We start from the raw sequence: 19,880 nt of genomic DNA, 5'->3' as shown, positions 1-19,880 counted from the left end.
TTATGGGGTGCTTGCAGACAGATAGGTTTTTCCTCAGTTTTCAGCTTGTTTAAAATATATCAGAAATCCCCCAAAGCGCTCCACACACACAAACCAAGGCCCACTAAACACAACGAGCCAAAAGGAGGTTACAGCAGAAATCACTATTAGGAAACAAAGTCAAATCTGTTGACTTGACTACACAGAGCCAAAATCCAGCACTGACCTGAGATGGTATCTTTGGGAGCCCTCTGCTCACATCCCCAGCATCAACGCAACTCCCACCTAGGTCTGTGTGGGACAAGGGGGCAGACAGCTTGCCTACATGTGAATTGAAGCGCCTTGCTTCAGCGCCTCATTTCTGACAGATTTAACCTACCAAGTTTTACGTAAGTTACATTTCCATTAAAAACCTCCCAGAAAAAGAAAGCAGGTACATTCAAACAAACGAAGACTTGCAGGGCCCAGCAAAGTGTTTACTTAACCAGCTTACATTCAGCATTGCTGAAGACAACTCAAGGCAAAATTCTTGGAAGGTCAGCAGCAGACGCTGAGAAAATGCACCCTACCGAGCGTTAATAAGAGCAAATCCCCAGGAGCTTGTGAGCTCGCCAACGAGTCCAACCTCCAGCTTAACAAACAAGCCAGGCCTACATGGAGTGAAGACTTCCAATTAATCCCTTTCCTGAGGACAACCCTCCCAAGATACAGAATGATACACCCCAAATTCTAATTAAGAAAACCCAAGTGTTGGCCTGCATCACACGTTATGTTGGAGTTACAGACGTGCATAATTAAGTTGATAACAAATGGTGTGGCAGACAAGCTGCAGGATTATTAGCTTCATCCTTAATAGAGTTTCGAAAGAAGCAATACCCAAACACCAGGTATTAGCAGAAGTGGCTCACAAGGTCTAAGAAACTACTTACGTGTTACTGGTATTTAGGGCATGTTCTAGCAAACTTTGCAAAGAAAAAGCTGCACTCCAAGCTATGAACTACTACGAACTCAAAGACCATAGTAAGGCACTATCAGGCTCTGATGCAGCTTCACTTTGAGGACTTCAGGACTCTCCACTGCAATTTTTTTCTTCCCAAGAACAGGACTGCTAGAAGCTATTGATCAACAATGAACAGAATCTGTACCTCCTGGTGGATTCCCCTTCCCTCTCAGCTTCTCCTCAGGCAAACAGCAGCATGGGGCTCTCGGAGCACCATCTCTCCAGTTTCTTGTCCACAGGTAATCCACATCAGCAGTTCCAGGACTCAAGGACATGAGACAGGCCTGTCTCTCTTAAACAACAATACACCTTCTTGCTTCAGGATAAACAGCTGCTGAGAGCAGGCAGGCAGTGTCAGGCTGCCTGGAGACTCAGGCAGATACTGCTGTGTTAGTTTCAGTCACACCACATTTGCAAGATTTTCTTTAAAGGCAAAAAACACAGTGAAAACAAAGGTCAGTTTGTGTTTGGCATGAGAAGACTGAAGGACCAGGAGTATCTGCCTGAACCTCAAAGCCTTAGCATGAAATGAGGCAGAACCACAGCTTGTGAGAGGACTTCCCTAAAACAACTGATCTGTCCTTGAAAAACTTGGCTTAATTCCAAATGTAACAATAAAGAAATTCATGTTAGGTGCAAATACAGTGATAAGCTCCTTAAAGCCAGAACCAATGCTGTAGCTCTCCACATACTGGATAAATAAAATATGATCACAACAAAGGCTTCAGGTACTAACATAACGAGAATACATACATAATAAAATGCTCAAGGTTTAACAACCACCTGCCCACCATCACCTCAGAGCAAGCTTTGCTCCACACACCTCCCTTGCTCTCCCCAGAGATGCACCTTCCTCCCTGCATGACAGCCGGTGTGCTATGGTGAGAGCAGAAAAGCCCCCCCCACTGCAAGCACATGTCACTTTGCTGCCTAAACATTGCTTTCCTGTGTGCGCACTGCACCACCTTTGCTTTAGCTTCAGCTTCTGACAGATCAAACATCAATGCTTTGCAACTGTTTGAAGGATGAGGCATACAAATCAAGTGAATGGCAGCAGTACGGTGTTCAAAGAGGAAGAACAGAATAGCAGTCATTAAGACTGGAAGGTTCCTCAGTGGCTGTGGTACCTGGAGTAAAAGCTGAGTTTTGAACTGCAGGAGAAGAATAATAAATAAAACATCACTGCTGTAAGTTCAAATGTTATTTCTTTTCCTATCCATAAACTTCATGTTCATCTCAGTGAAACTAAATGCATTAGCTCCCATGGACTCGCTCCCCAGAGTTCCAGTTTTGGAGGAGAAACGAAGAGCAAGACCCTGACCGAAATGGAGCTGTTTTACAAACCTGACACGTATTAATGCCAACACAGCAGCACGTTCCTGCAGGGAGAGCTCCAGTCACACTGGGAAGGTCACACCACACCTGCGGAGACCTGCTGCTCTGAAGGAGACCACAATACCCCAAAACATAAGCCAGGTTGCACTGATGTGACTGTTGTTGCACAATGCCTGTTCAGCACCACTCTTTGTTGAAGGTGTGCCATGATTTTCACTTAAAACAGCATCTTTACGTTGTTACATTAACATTCATTTCTGCCATGCCAGATACAGAGTTAAAACATGGATAAAGCCAGCTGAATAATTCAGAATATTCAGTCCAGCTCAGGCACACTCTGGGAACACTTCCCCACACACTGAAGAACAGAAAGTTGGGTGAATAATTCTCCTGTTCTTTTACCCAGCTTTCAGTTGGATACATACAAAGTTACGTATTTTACAAACATGACACATTCTACGAGACAGAGGAGCCATTAAACTCATGCTTCAGAGCACATTGGTTATTTTATTTACCGTTCAAGGTAACAAAACGACTATTAACCAAAACTGGACTTTGGTATAGACACAAGATGATGCCTCTTACCAGCACTACACACAGCTGTGAGCCTAGCTCTGGATTGTCAAATCTTTGTTCTAAAGCCACAGGGGCTCTGAGTAACTGGGAGCCAAGGATGAGAGCCCACCTTGCCTCTAACCACTGCGATTAACAAAGCGGATTTCAATTTAGCTATAAGGGTTCTGGCCAGGTTTGGACATACAACTAGCAGTCACACACAGTCCCAGTTTTTGTTGCTTTTGACAAAAGGGGAACCCCATCTCTGTGCAAGCTTATCCCCTAAACCATGCATCATGACAGACTCTATTACCATACATACATGTGCCACCTGTACAATTTAATTACAAAACACCTGAGTGACAATATTTCAGTAATCCGGAATTTTTAGTGCAATGCTTCTGTTTTTAAAGGTCCAGAAAAATCAATCTTTTGATAGCTGCCAATTCTCAATGAGCAAATGCAAGAAAACCAGACAGTATTATACTGAGAGCTTTAAGGTCAACTGGGCAAAGTTTGTCTTTAGGAAAGGAGGTGAGAAAAGACATTTAATTTAGGAGTAGCTTAGCATCCAAGACTCAGTCTGCTTTGCAGACATGACTAACGTCAATTTATTCTGCAGCAAACAGGGAAATTGCATGGATTAATTCTAGGAGACAAAAAGAGCAAGTCAAAGCTGTAAAGACAGTGAAGATCGAAAACAGCAAGAACTTAATGAGGGAGATACAGAACAATCTTATTTGTTACAATAGCAAATGAAGTCTACTCTCAACCCTTTAAAATAGAACTTGTAGACAAGCAAAGCACATGCCTTCGTACCTTCAAATAGCTATAAAACTCCAAAAACTCCTACTTTTAATTAAAAAAATTAGAAGTTGTAAACTCCATCTTAATTATGTCTTGCTACTGCATTTAGCTGCATGTTAAGGCAAAGAAACCAAACTTACTAATAACTACACTCAATTTGTGTAACTACAATCCTACCAATGAAATGTTAAACAAAATTACAAAGGAGTTTCAAATGTAAATTAAGAAAGGCAGCAAAAGTGAAATAAGGCATAGCAGAATTCTGCTATGGACTGTAAGAGAAGTCCCACAAATACACACAGAGCTTAAAGGCACATGCATCAAACTCACCTTGAACAAAGTCTGAGTGACATCTTGTTCTAACCAGTTTTCACATTCTCTTCAGATCATCTTGTTCAGTGGTAAAGGGTGTATTTCCAAAAGGTGACTTCAGCAAAAATAATTTTCTGAATAATTAGTGTCTTCAAAACTCTAATGGAAACTAGACTCTTAGTATTTGTTACTGAAGATAGCCATCATCTCCTGTTACTATTCTAGCAAACACTCTAGCCCACATAGCTTGTAAAAATAAACACCCTTAAACACATAATTATACAGTCATTCATACAACAGTCAGGCTAAACACTTCCAAAAGCCAGCAGAGGTAGAAACTTCAGCTGATGCACAGCAGAAGTGCAATCACAACATTAAGGATGAAGTCCTCCTATCATGGATAGCAACATTAGTATCTGTATAAGCTTCACAGGGGAAGAACAGACGAACACCTTTGTCCCTGAAAAACACATGGGAAAGCATTAACATGCAATTATCACAACATTCATGCATAAAAGAAAACCTTCACATTGATACACAGAAGAGTGAGTTACACTTTGAGGAAGATGCTTCTGATGACTTAAATCACAATCCAAACCCCAGAACTCATTCAACCTCTATTTAGCCTTGTACTACGGCTGAACAGTGATTACATTTCTACTTAAGGTTTGCATATACTGTACAGGGACACACAGGCATTTTAACAATGGTCAGCATCACATTTTTAGAATGGCCTATGGACTAGATGTTTTCTTTTGGAGCTAAATTCTTGACGAACAGGAAATTCTTGACACAGGAAATGTCCCTCAGCCACCTCCCCTCTGATTACTTAAAAGCTAATGTGTGTGTTGGTGGGTGTGCAGTACTTAAGTAAAAGCTTCTTACAAAAGCTTCAGAATAGTCAGGCTAAAAATATCACCCAATTCCAGGCTTTTCTCTGTAGAAGAAACATCCTACTACTGAACAATAGCCAGGGTTTGTATCTTAACAGTCCAGAGAGGTGTGAAACTGGGGACACATGCTGAACAACACTCTCCAGTCCAAGTGCTGCATCACATCACACCACATATTTTATACAGTCAATCAAGAAACGCTCTGGCAGTATCTTAATGTTCTAAAACTAAGTTTTTGTTTCAACTGCAGTACTACACATTGGGAAGCACATCCCAACTATAATTTTTTATATATGTTTATGAAAGTAATGTGAACCAAGAAAAAAAACCCAAACCACCTGTTTTGAATTAGAACAGAAAAAGCGACAGCTGAGAAACCATGTGATATATAATATGTGCACTGGAATGTCAGAAATATTGTTTAATAAAAGCTCTGCAGTACAATGCACACTTCAAACAATTTCTAACTCTGAGAATAATGATGCCACTAAACTGCAATTTGTAATCTATTTTTGCAGTATACTGATAAGAAAAAAGTTCCAGGGTAAAAACTAAAAAATTCATTACAGTAACAATTTTTTATTGCATGTTTAAAATGCACTTAAATAGCTCTTGCTGGCTTCTCTTTAATCTCCTGAAATATACACTTAAAATGGGAAGCCCTGGGGCTATGGATCCATCTATGACGTTTATGAACAAAACATAATCCCAATATGTTTCCCCAGGAGACAATACTTAGCTCCAAAAAATTGTTGACCCTGTACTCTAACACACTTATTTGTTTGTGTACACTAAATCCATTTATTTTAAATTTATTTTGTCTACATTTAGTGAAATAAAAACATAGCCCTGTACAATCCACCATCAGCAGTGAGTACAACAGCGAAAATTACTATACAGTTTATACACACTAAAATCTTTTCCTTCTTCCTATAAAGAAACCAGAACAAACCTAATCAATATAGAGTTTAATTTAGAAGAACTCAAATTACAGAAGGGAAAGCCAAAATTACTATGGTCATTTCTGAGCCCCCAGAAGCTCCTGATTCATGTTGTTGGAACAGTGAGTGCAGCTGGAAGAGTGAAACATGCTCAAGTTGTCTTCTTGGGTCTTCAAAAAATTACCAAATATTTAAATTAAACATGGCTAGTTAAAGAAACATTGGAAGCAGAGCAATAAAATTGAGAATTCTGCCCTACCAGTTGTGGTTTCTTTTAAACCCAACTTATACAATGTGCGAAGTGCTAAGCAACACTACAGAAACACATTTACATCAACACTGAAGACCTGGGGAAATGAAATTCCAACAATTTTATTTTTTTTAAATGAGCTGTATTTTCTAAATTTGTTTTTATTTTTCTGTTTTCATACAGTATTGAAAACAAACGCGGCACATTCACATTTTCCCGAGGAATTGTAAGGATGATCTCTACAGGGATAACGTTGAAAAGCCTGAAGCTCAATCAATTGATGTTGAAAACTCTCAAAAGGAGTAAAAGGCTTGATCTGAATGGTCTAGAACATGTACTGTAATTTAATAGAAGAGATGGTCGTCTTAATATTAATGATTTAAAAGAACTTCCCAGTTCATGCGAAGAGTATAGTCCAAGAATAAATCAAATTTTCTGAACGCATTTTATGCTACGTAAGTGTATACTTTGCGATCCTCAGGTGTTCGTGCCAAATATTCTCTCTCAATAAGTCCTTCAATACGTTTTTTAATAACAACTGGACTTGGTAAGAATCGGGCCTTCAGCTGCTGAGTTACCTAAAAAAATAAGGTCAAAACCAATAATGTAAGACACCACAGGACAAGTAAGATCATTAAGTACCCTAACTGACCAAAATCATCAGAAAAATACATTTAGGCAGGGCTGGCTACAACTGTGAAGTGTACAGTCTGCAAACTTCTGACAGTTCCCCCCGCCCCATCACCTGCTTGATCATTTTTGGGTATGATTCAAGGAACTGAACCTCTACTGAGGCATGGTCACAACCTGAGAATCCTCTCAATTTCACAACCCTACAGGAGTTCAAGAATGGAAAACGTGTACTATTCCCAAAGATGCCAGAACTCGGGAGTTAAGAGCAGCAAGACTTTCTCTTTCCTAAGAGCTCAAAGGTCTCAAACCTGGACCCAACAGCCAGTAACAGCATCAAAGCATAAAATAATTCACGTTAAGTACAGAGGGTTTTGTTGCCAACTTATTTCAAAGAATTTGATAACACCACAACAGGACTAAAAGGAGGAAGTAAAATTAGATATACCCAGGAGTACATCCTAAACTGAAGGGTAAGGATTTAGATCTCTTCAGATACACAGAGTATCTGATACAGAGAGTAAGGAAAGGGTTGGGGGGAAGGGGAAAGGACGGATTAAACACATCTCTCAAAGCCCTTCAGGATCACACGAGAGCTGTATAACTTTCATGAATTAATATGAAAACCAAAAAGAATTCCCAAGCCCGTATCAAAACGGTGTATAAGTATACCTCTGCTACTAGCACATTGTGTTGCATCTTCTTTCTAGATTTCATTATCCGAACTATAGCAGCTTCTATCTCATGTTTTCTGTCATCATCTACTTTCTGCCTTGTTTCTTTCCTTTCTGGATCAGATTCTCCTTGTTTGGCAGCAACTTAAAGAAAAGAAAGAGAATGTAAAGCGTATTAGCAAAATTTAAATTGATTTCCTAGTGTGTTAGCTTTCACTATTTATTTCATCAAGTTATATTTTCCTGAGTTTTGACATTCTTAAACTTGTTCTTTTTGATGAAAAGCAGCCTTAAGAACATATAACACTTTTTGGCATATTTTGATAGCAACTGACAAGGTAACAATCTGTTGTTTTATTATTGCTATGTTAAAATTTGAACAGCATTCAAATCTGCTCACAGGCACCACCAACCCCCATGTTCCCATTATTTTTCTTTAATATAGCAAATAATCCAGTAATTAAAATAGAAATGGATTAAAAGTTTACTTCACAAACTAGCTAAATACTTTAAAAGTCTGTCAGTCAGAGGAAACAGTCCAACTTTATCTTCTCCAAGTTATTTATATTCTTTGTATTCTGTTCTGCTCTTCTATTCATGTTTTATTTCTACCCTTATGTCTAGCTTTTCTTACCCTTTCACCCAACATCATTATAACCAAGCCTTCCTCCAACACCGACACCACTATACCACTTCCCCCCCCGCCCTTCTTCACCCCAAAGCCTCAAGTATTTTTCAATTTTCAAGAGATTCACATAAAAAGTCTTCTGTGTAAGACAGAAACATAAAATCACAAAATCAAGTTTTGCTCTAAAACTACCCTCAACCCCAAAACATATTCTCTATTCACAGACAATTTTGGAGCGGAAAATAAAAAGCAGAATTCCATTAGAGCTCCAGCAGTTGTCTCAGAATTTGCTTTAATTATGCCAGGGAAATGCCTTGGGCCTAGATCAGAGGATTCTCAACATCCTCATTTAGTTGCTGCTCACCTGCTCCCCAGAAAAATTCTCAAAACATGGCAAACGTCTTGATATCACAGCACCCTGCATGTGTGCGGAGAGACAGCCTAGCTCTCATGCAGAGGGATACATACAATGTCATGTATGTAGGTACTGTGTTTTACATGCGTACATCCCTGCACACAGTGTGCTGCACAAAAGCCCAGCAAGTTATACTACATGCAACAAACAGCATGTGAATTACCAATGTTGCACTTAAAACACTGCCAGTGATGCTATATACAGAGACCTGCAAAGTCAGAAAATATTTTTAGATGTACTAAAACTAAGAACTAACCTTCCAAAACACTCTATGAGGTGTACCCACACCAATGCTACAAATCAGAAATTATTTCCAGACTAAAGGTATCAATGTTACTTACGCAAAAGACAAGCCAACACTTCCATGAAGTGGTGTTGTACTGATGAGGTTCTATTTATTAAACCCAAATTATTGCCTAAAAACATTACAGCTACCTGGCACTTCGAAATGGCTGTTACACCATGGGCTGTAAAAACATCACTCAATTTCACAGCAGCAGAGCAACTTATAAGACAATTTTCCTATTCATGAATCAATCAGTACCATATTTTTAATTTTATTAAAATTTTAATTTTATTTCTTTCAACATTTCATTTTAATAGCTAATCGCAAATTCTGTAACGTAAAAGGCTTAACTATGACTTCCACACTTCTCTCAGTATTTAAATTTTCACTTTGATGCAACTAATCATCAACTAAAGAGATATATTACTTTATTTCTTTTACTTGGATGGATGTCAATCCTGCAAAAGACAATTTGTCATTTTAAGACAGTTTTGGGACTGCAAGACAGTAGAACATACAGCTCACTTACCCGTCTGAATCTTGACCCTGTGTAGTTTAGATGTGAACTGATCATTCACTGTGAATATATGACCATTTTCTATTTCTTTTGATTTAGGCTCTTTTGTGAGAACACGTTGCGTTGGTTTGCCACATGCAAGGGACTGTAGGGCTCTAACCAGTTCTCTTTCGGGGATATCAGTCTCTTGTTGAATTTCCTAAAGAAAAATATCTTAGTTACTTTATGGCTATGGCAGGAGTAAGTACCATGTTTTGCACCGACAGCATTGATCGCTTAATGTCCACCTTCAAGCATACAAAATATTTCTGTGACAGTTGAAGGTCTTGAAAAGTTTGAATTCATTCAGTAGCAAAATGATCCACCTGGGTCAACATACTGACAGTGATTCTGTCATGTAAATAGTCACCATGAGCTGGAAACAGAAATTAATAACCAGCAGTTTCATTTCACTGCAATTTTTGAGAAGGCTGAAAGGATTTGTTCACTGTTTCCAACATTTGCTGAACAGTGAAACCTCACCTTCTAATTAACTCAGTAATGGAAACCATCCACAGTGTTCATGAGCATTCCTAAGAACTGTGTAAATGCATTTGCATTCAGCAACACTGTTGAAAATAAGATCTTTACAAAGGAGAGCCTATGTGTTAGGCAAGTCACCAGTGATCATGAATTAGTAAGCAAATTATACTGGGTGCAGAATGATGTGCAAGCACTTTCTAGGAATAAGGAAACTACTACTGCTTCCTGAAAACCTGTCTACTGAGCTCCCACTTATTAGAAGTTCATTTTAGCCTTACCTCTATTTTCTTCCTTTTTCTAGTTTGAGGAAACTGCAGACATATCCATTCAGACAAGGGACCTCTAGCAGCTAAAGATTAAACTACCAAATAGAAAAAATAAACCTCACAGACATGTAACTGTCCACATGAGCTGTCACTTTCTCAGCTTTGACACCTTCAGTTCTAAGAGCAATAAAACTCTGACACTGTCCCCATAACTTCCTAATTCTCATGGCACACAAGTCGAACTGATGACCTTCAGGCTAAAAGCAGCAGTAACAACTCCCAGTGATCAAAATGCTAAGATCTGTGAAGAACTATAAAAAAACTTGTTAAAAAGTTCTTTAAACACTGACCAGAAAAAAAACCCAGACTTTGGAGTACAACTAGTTTATATTAAATGATGTCATTTCTTGAGTACACTCAAGTTTTTTAAAATCAATCCAGAAAAAGATGCTACCCTTCTGTGGTCACCCACCATAGACAACATGCAATAAAAACAATCCGGATGTATTGGCCCCTATTCAGACGCTGCAATTAACGACAGCGCATCTCAAACACAGCATCTCACTAGGCATCCTCATACTTTACCTATTTGCTAGTAACAAAATGTCTCTTCCCAAGCAGCACACAGAAAGTTACTGTTTCTTCACTTTACAGAATCATAGAATCAACTAGGTGGGAAAAGACCTTTAAGATGATCAAGTCCAACCATTCCCCCAGGACTGCCAAGGCCACCACTAAATCATATCACTGACGGCCTCATCTACACCTTGCTTTATTTGAAAACACAGCTGTCACCTTTGTCGCCTTCCCAAAATTTTTCCAGATCCAGCAAACAGTAGTATTAAAAAAAAACCCAAACCAAACAAAAAAACCCCACAACCTCAAACCCACAAACACCCAAACCCACTATAATCCTTTACATGGTCACAGCAAATATTCTTACTGAAACAGACTGATCAGCATAAATTTAACAAACCAAAGGCAACATTTAGATTTTAGGACTTGGGTGAAAATAAAATCTTGAGGCTACAAATCAGATACAGCTTATTAACGACATGCATGTTTGCAAACTACATTTTTTTTATCAAGACTTAAAATGAATTCTTTCAAAACTAAATCACTTCTACAAGGAAATATATATATCCTGCTTTTGATGGAAGTGAAACAAAGAGCTAAAAAGGAATTCAAGGTTTTTTTATGCTAAACTTCACACTAACCACTATGTATTTCTGTTGTTTTTTTTTTTTACTTCACTCCACAGCATTCCAACTCAGCCACTAACGTATGTGAACCATTTGGGCTTCAGAATTTATAAGCTAGCATTAAAATAAGAACGACAGGAAGAATTGCACTGCAATATGCTGCCTCAGAAGAAGGCAAAAACTTCAAGTTGGATAAAAAAAGTGCATAATTATGAATGTAAATGGGGATAACAGATGTTCTTGTGCTCTCTTTTTCCTTTGGTCTGTAGCATATCACTTTTCCAAACATATTTTTATATAGGCCTTTGATGTAACACTGAAAAATTTATACTTTTTTTCCTATCTCCAAAAATGCCTTAAAGACCACACTGGAGTCATGCACAAGAGCAGTACTGATTACCCAGTCTTAGTTCTAAAAATATTACCAGCTGAGCTTTATCTGGAGGCTACAAAAGAGACGATTCTAGGTATAAAACTGCCTCTGTCCAGTTCTACACAAGAAAAAAGCTTATTAGAAGGAAGATGTGCGGAAAGCAATCAGAAGGAAAACATGTCATTTTGTTTCAATGTTGAAAATTTAGTTTTTTTTTTTATTTGCAGATTTCCACTTGTGTATCTTCCAAAGCAGAGATCAGCAAAAGAGAAAAGAGGTAAGGCAGTTTTGAACAGTAATCTTATTTTTGTAGAATTACGCAACAACTTGTACTACAGTCACATATGTATTTCTTTGTTAAACCTGAAGGAAGATCCAAAAATCTTCCCTTTTTTTATGTTATCATTAAAAATTGTCTATTTCACCTTTTAAAATATTGAGATGTATTGTAAGCTAACAGAAAAATATGCTAAGTATTAGATGAGACTTGATTAGAAGAAACTGAATTATTTGAAGATACTAGCATTCTTTGAAGGTTTACATGGAGTTCCTTTCTCTTAGATTCAGGTAGCATTAACTTAGAACTGTATGTCCACCAGTTCTTTTGCATATATAAAATGTTGCTGTACAGGAATACAACAAATATGTATATTTTTGTGAAGGAATTTTACTTTGCAACAATCCTTTAAGTAACTGTAGTATCTTATGCATTTCTGTATCATCATTATCCCATTTTTCTTGTAATCACATGGCTTAATGGCTATTAGGATTATTGTGAGGATCTTGTCAATTTTGCAGTTGGTAATCATACTGAGTGCAAAACAAAACAGCAAAGTGCTCAGCTGTGAAGGTAGCTTCAAATTAATCTGTTTAGCCGAGAATTTGCAGAAACACTTGTATATCAGACAGTTTTGTGCTGATACAAGTACATACCATGTCATCTCTCATGCTATGCTACTGTAAAAGCATTAATGTGATATGACAGAAAAATAACAGTTGCCCAGCACTCAGCAGTTTATCATGGTATTCAATAATCAATGAACAAAGATAAAATTCATTCTACTCTAAGTTCTCATAAGCTCTCCTGGCTGGAGTTAAACACAACTCCCACACACTTCACCAAAGAAACCAAACAAAACAAATATGCCTTCTCAATGTTTTAGTTACAGTGGGACACTAAGTGAGAGTTTAAGAACTTCCAAACCAGAAACAAACAAAGCATATATACTACCTAAAAGCACATGGACATATTTATCTATCATCTGGTCTTAAGTAAAACAAACCGTAATTTAGAGCACGTATTAAAAATTATACTTTTCACTGCTCTACCATGTCATTTTTTTCATATATGTGTAAGACTGTACTACTCATCAAGCCTACAATTTTGTGCAATAAGGTAGCCACCAGCCCAATTTCAACACCAAGAAAAAATGAGCTGTTAAGTCCCCCTCTTCTCCCTCCCACTGACTCCCCTTCTGTCCCCAAGAATTATGCAGAGAAAGCACTCAAAGCTGTAATGCTCCTACAACAGATTTCAGAATACACAAGACTTTTTTTGCTGTAAAATAATCTTTTTTTGAACTATGAGTAGCTTATTACAAGCCTCTTATCAAAACCTGCCTTCCTTAATCCCAACTGAGACTGTTTCAAAGAAACATCTTCATTAACAGGCTAGAAGTATGCCAATAAGCTGAAAACAAAATCCAAACAAAAAGGCAAATGATTACTATGCACAGCACAGTCAAAACTAGATGAAAAACCTGGAAAACCAGTCTGATTCAAATAGCACCCACACTGCTCTTCAAGGCTGACAATGCTCTCTCAAACAGAAGGTAACATCTAAAGCAAAACTACTGACATTAAAATACAATGGTCAAACCTCATAGGCACAGGATCCTCCTCCACTCTGAAAGCCACCTTCATCATTGTCTATCAGCTGACCGCTTCAACCTTTCCCAGTATTTCCCCTCAAGTCTCCTTGTTAAGAATCTATCTGGACCTTCTTTATTGTCTTGTCTGGCTCACCATGTCAGAGAAGGGATGAAATTTCTTTGATTCATCCTACAGCTAACTCCAACCTGCCAATTTAAGCACTTCAGTGTTTAAAAAGCCAAGGTACAAACACTCTTCCGCCCTTTCGCCTCTAAATCTAATTTCTCAAAGATAAAACGAGCAAATGGAGCCACCGTCTGCATTCCAACTTCAGCTTTTCTAAAGCTCTCTGGCCTAGGAATAACCACACTCACAATTCTTCAACATTCTGAAAACTCCTATCCCCAAATAATTCCCTCCCCTAGGACTGCTTCCCAGGTGCATTGCTAATGATCTGCTTCCTGTATTTATTGGTCTGATCCACATTCAAATAGAAGGAGACACAGCTGATCTTCAAAAGTCTATTCAAGAGGTCAAGAAAGTGCCTAAAACGGTTACTTAACATCATATGATAATACCACAATGCTTACCTCAAAGGTATATTTTTCTCTGTTGTTAAAGAGCATTAATATCGTCATCTGGAAAGTGGAGACTTGCAATATGTGCTTCCGTGTATTTGAGCCAGTTACTTGGGCACCTCCTACGCCAACCTCTGAGCCATCTTCCTGTTTTAAAATTCCAAAACTGCTATTAGATTATTCCCCACTGCAAAATATCTTACCTCACTACAGTGAATTTTTATGATGAAATATCTACCTAGGAGATCAGTGTACACAAGTGACAGAACAGCATACACCTGCCAGCATAACCACAATGTCTCTCCAGTAGCTTAGAATCACAGGGTGATTGAGGTTGGAGTCTTCTCTATAGGTTCCATGGTCCAGCCATCACTCAAAGTCAGGCTATCTAGAGCAGGATGCCCAGGGCTATGTCCACTCAAGCACTGAGCATCTCCAGGGACAGAGACTTTACCACCTCTCTGGCCCCTGTTCCATTACTTCAGTTCTCTTAGCTTTAAAATTATCAAGTAATACAATTTTAACACCCTTATAAAAGCATATTATTAACACTTTGTGCTATAATAATTTTTCATTCTGCGTTTCCTTCTACATTCCCAAGTATCACACCATTTCTAAAATGCTAAGCTAGAGGTGATGCTGGTCTAAATTACTAGCAAATCATTTTCTGGTATACATAAACATTAAGCATTAATACTTCTATTAACTCTACTAAGATTCTTGAGTTTGAAAAAACTGTTGTCTACATTGCTAGCACTCTGCATATGAAAAGCAGGCTAAATTTGGGTTAAAAACACTTTTTCACACTAAAAAAATTACAGAGAAACAAGTTTCATTTCACTTCTGACCAATTAACAGCCAAAAATCCCCAAAATACTCAACCACTGAGGTCCCTTCAAGATCAAAATTACTACTTTCCTACAAGGTAATGAAGAGATGATGCGGAGCGATGCATTCAAATTAGATTTCAAATTAGATTTGGACAAAACTGCTACAAAGGAAGAATCAGACTATAAAGCCTATGACGGGCATCTTTTTCGTGATACTATCAGTGGCTAAGCCTTTGTTTTATAAAATCCTGAAGTTATCACAAATGTGCATTTGCTTATTTTTAAAAAAGATGCAATATTTTCATAACCTTGATACTTTACCTTTTTAACAGGCCCATAGAAAGTGGCATTGAGATCTGCAGAACCCATATGGTGCTGGAGTGTCAGCTGTCGCCCACTATGTTTGGCTAAATAAAATCTGTAACATAATTGAATTGAAAACTTAATACATAGCTCATCTATCCAAGAGAAAATTGCTTTAAACAGTTACATAGGCTTTACATAGACAGTAAGTTAGAAACTTCTAACTTTTGCTTTTTCAAAACATTAACTCTTGTTAGATTTCTACTTTAAGTAGTAGCACCCAAAAACCCAAGCCTCATAATGTGATTATTACAGTCCCCAATTTTCGCATGAAGAGCGGCAGTATGCTAGCATGTCTTTAATGGTAAAATATATCTGTATGTTAAGTTTATAAAGTATCTTCTTAAAACCTCTACTGAAAAAATCTGTTTTAATAGATACCTTCTAAATATTTCAAAAGCATGTCTGGGAGCCGGAGGGATGTTGCACTTCGGTGTAGCTGACTGCGTAGGCCAGTACCCTGTTGTGAGGACCCGCACTGTAAGATCAACACCACCTAATGAGACCTAAGGATAATTGAAAAAAAACATACACTATTTTAAAACAGGACCATGTTTCATCATCTTTCTGTATCGGCATAGAATGTATAGAATTTTCACAGACTAAGAAAAATACAGACATATATCTATGCTTATTATTTTTTATGAAGCCAGACAAATGAATTCATCATTATCAGAATAAATGGTACAGCAAAAATCCTCCACATTATTTCCTTCTGGCATTTAGGAGTGCACAGAATTTAACAAAATAAATTCTTAATCAAGAATGAAATGTCTGTGATCATAAACAGAACTCGTAATACATATAACAATTCTTTCTAAACAGGTTTTTGACTGCATACAGTAAAGCCAGGTTACTAAAGGTATCTATTTCAAAGCAACTGTTCATAAATTTACTCTCTGCAATCAGAGAGTAATACTGAATATCTAACGTTAAACCATAGGGAGCTTTCCCTGCAATTTACCTCTGGACTGCAATGTAAACAGTTACTCACTTTCACAGACACAACCTAGGCACATTCCCTAAAGACAGCTATAACTATAAATATTTAGCACTCGTCAGGAAACATTCTACAGTTGAATTGCTGATCTATAAAGTATCTGTATTAGAAGGTGATAAACATCTGGCTATCAGCAAGGCACAATCCTTACTAGGTATCTTAGCTAAGCTGAATATTATTAAACTTAATTCAAGGAACACAAATTAAGCACAAGAAAACCCAAAGCATACTATATCCAACTTGTTATAAACCAACTACACAGAAATAGAGCATATTATATTTCAGTAGGTCAAAACTGTCATATGAACTCAGAAACTTTCACTATTAAATAGCAGAGTAGTACCTCCACGCACCGCATAGGAGTTTTTATACTGTGCCTGTTGAATGCCTGTGTGCATCAGCAATCTTGTGCCTAGGAAACTTCTGAAAAATCTAGAGAGACCGGTGAGAGGCTACTCGTACAGAAACCCCTTTGACTGAATTTCATTAAGCTTTAAGAGGAACAATTTGTACAAGTATGTAAACACCTATGTAAAGATTGTTCTGTAGCCAACGTTACTGCTCTGCTTCTAATTTCTTATCACCGATGTCATGAGGCTCAGAAGAAATGCAAACAGGCATTCAGACACAAAAACCTAGTTCATCTGTGAATCACAAAAAAAAAAAGCTTCAACAGTTTTCTCCCCCCAGCCAAAGAGTAGGGAAAGGTCATCAATGCAGATAGAAAGCCACAGAAAACAACTTCATCTATAACCAAAACATCTTAATTAATATGGCAACTGTTTCCCAAATTTTTTTACCCTTAGACAGACCAGAAGACAGCATTAATTTAGAATGCCTCACCTCAACGAACGGAAACAGTTTATTTTAAAAGATGTCTTTTCAGCATAAAAATGATATGAACTAATGGAAAGTGTCCTGAAGTGATCTAATCTTTATATAACAAATGGATGTTTCAGGACTGCAGTTGCAGAAATTATTCATCATCTATAAGCTTGGACTTTGCCTGGTGCTGAACTTTCCATTTACTGACAGCAAACCAATCACCTGCACAGTCCTTGGCACTACCTGCATCTCAGGACATAGAATCCAGCAGGAGACTCTGCAGGTAGGATTATTTAGAGAAGAGCAGATGCCCAACTCCTCTAGGAGGCACCAGACACAGTCAAGGTACACAAATTGTTTAAAAAGGAGTAGAATAGACTACTTCATACAAAACACAGTACCACCAGCAAGTTATCAGTAACACAAAATTTCCAAAATCTTCCTGTTTGTATTTCCTCTCAAATATTGTTGACAGTAATAGAAATATATACATTTCCATCATAAGTAAGTACACCAGAAATTTCATTAGGTGGTCATGACTAGGCTGACCAAAGGCAACCAACCATCAGGCGAACTGCTGGTCCCTTGCCAAGAATAAGAAGAAGTTTCAAATAAGGCCTGGAAGAATATCTACTAACATTTTGAATTCATCTTATTAGCCATATGTAGCTACATTGAAGAAGACAGAGACATCATTTAGTAACTCAGTTTAAAACTGTCATGTGAAGCACATGAATCTTTTAACATATGCCCCACCATGTACAAGTCCCACATGGTACCTAAAAACAGGGCGTGCTCTAACAACCTTTTTCTTGAAAATAATATTTCAAGCATTTCAGAGAGAAAACATGATTAGCCTCTAAAGCAAAAAAGCAGTAAAGCTGCCTGTGCACCTTAATATACACCTATCCATATCCTCTACAACCTTTTCTGAAACTACATTAAGAACATCCTGTTCTTTCACTCATGATGATTCACAGCATATTGATGAGGAAGAATTCGGCTTACTGCTTCAAGACAGCAAAGATTTCAGACCACCCTGTACAACCAGGGACATGGGGCAGAGTACTTCCACAAACTTGCTGCTGGCATTCACATTCTTGAAACTGATTCAAACATGCTTGATAAGTGGACTTACTTACCTGCAGGGTAAAGGTCAGTGGCTGCTTATATATTATGAAGTGCTACTGAGTATCAGTATAGAAAAAGTGTGTTCAGAGCATGCAAACTGATCTCAAATATAAGCAATCTCTCCATTATGCAACATTCCGGAGGTCCACTTTTACAACAAGGTGTAACACTTCCTGATTGAACAATTATGTACATATTTGGTAATTTGAATAAAAGGGCAGGTCTGGTTTTCAGTAGCATCAGGACAGTTAAAAACGAGATGGTGTGTTTTCCAAATACCTGCAGCACGCAAGATTTTTCCTGTTGTTAGCATAAAATCCGTGTCGCAAGGAAGGCTACCTTTAAAGAATGAGAAAGGGAACACCGGTGGTGACACGGTGACAAGGCACAAGAGAGCGGGCGGGTGGGTACAGCCCGCCCCCTGCCGGCCGGCGACGGCACAGCCGCCCGGCACTCGGCCGGGGCCGGGACTCCTGCTGCAGAGGCCCTCGCAAGAGCATGTAGATAGAGTGGAAGTTGAAACCGGATTTTACGGAACGAGATTGGCACCATTCCAGCTTCGAACTGACGTATGTATTTCGGGAAATAGTAACGAAGTTTGTAAGATAACGAACACAGTAATAAGTACAATTGGAGTGTGCTAACAAAATCCTTCTTCCCATGTGCAAACAAATTAAAAACCACAAGCCTTGATAAAAAGTCTACGGTTTGCACTGAAGTAAAAGGACAAGCACACAGACCACACACTCTTACCCCGGTTGCCTGAAGATGTTGCCTGAACTCATCCATCGTTGTGTTTGAGATGCTCATGTCTCTGAACATTCCTTCCAGTTTAGATGTGAACTGACATCCACATTCAGTCTAAAAATACAAAAATATCTTGTTGTGCCAGCACTAGGAATACAGAGCTTCTGTTAGTTTATAGTTAGCTTATAAATCTTACTAAAAATGATACTTTTTTGCATTTGATTACTGGGATTCCCTTTTGCTTTACTTCAGATCTTATCGTAAGTTTCATATTTCATATAAGGATCTGACCCTACATGTAACGAAACCTGCTTTCCTTCTCTTTTCTCCAGTATTGGATTTCTGATTTATTTTTAGCTGCCTACCTCATCTTATTAAAAGAAAAAAACTAAACCTTATCAGACCGAGGCACACACTCTCACCTGCTTTTGAGCATGATACTATAAAAGGGAAAGAAACTTTCTTTGTGTAAGGAAAAAACCTGTTGTCCCCCAAGTGTATCATTTTAAGAGTTTACTGCAGATTACCAGGTGAGATTACTACACCTTTTGTGAATATGTTTACACATACATGTACTAACACATGCATTTCAGTTATGCCTACAAGACTTTGTTTCTAACACATACTTAGGTGTCTACGGCAAAGGAAAAGTATATTAACTTGAGCATCCTAAACACTCTGCGTAAGAAAACGGATGGCCCATATCACAAATGTATCCCCTGCACTTCTAAATCACCAGGCTAGAAGAGGTAGAGAGGTAACTGAAGGAATTAGTACTGATAATTTGTAATTAATACTGATAATTTGGAGTAATCTGATGCAATCAGGCTTTGCTCACTGACAGAATACAAAGACCAAAAATGAGGATCAGTAAAGTTTGACCTTAAGATTAAATCACTCTGGTTTGGAAGTTAACTAGACATTTATCATGCCACTTAGGAAGAAGCCA

At 38.1% G+C, this 19,880-nt stretch overlaps 1 protein-coding gene across 1 annotated transcript in view; it reads right to left on the bottom strand.

Annotated features, from left to right (window-relative positions):
• Positions 1-5,834: 5,834 nt before the first annotated feature.
• Positions 5,835-19,880, bottom strand: part of CUL3 (cullin 3) — a 59,111-nt gene continuing 45,065 nt past the window's right edge. Inside the window, exons 10-16 of the mRNA XM_061453020.1 lie at positions 18,938-19,045; positions 15,610-15,734; positions 15,187-15,283; positions 14,048-14,182; positions 9,235-9,421; positions 7,375-7,520; positions 5,835-6,650 (exon numbers count right to left, since the gene is read on the bottom strand). Of these exons, the coding sequence (XP_061309004.1) occupies positions 6,519-6,650; positions 7,375-7,520; positions 9,235-9,421; positions 14,048-14,182; positions 15,187-15,283; positions 15,610-15,734; positions 18,938-19,045 (930 nt within the window). The 3' untranslated portion in view covers positions 5,835-6,518. The remainder of the gene's footprint in view (positions 6,651-7,374; positions 7,521-9,234; positions 9,422-14,047; positions 14,183-15,186; positions 15,284-15,609; positions 15,735-18,937; positions 19,046-19,880) is intronic.

The sequence above is a fragment of the Pezoporus flaviventris genome, unplaced genomic scaffold, assembly GCF_033815535.1.
Source record: "Pezoporus flaviventris isolate CSIRO_AGI_PZ_B2104156 unplaced genomic scaffold, CSIRO_AGI_Pfla_v1 ptg000013l, whole genome shotgun sequence".
Lineage (NCBI taxonomy): Eukaryota > Metazoa > Chordata > Aves > Psittaciformes > Psittacidae > Pezoporus > Pezoporus flaviventris.
Note: the sequence above shows the minus strand (reverse complement) of the source record. Positions and strands in the feature narration are given on the sequence as shown.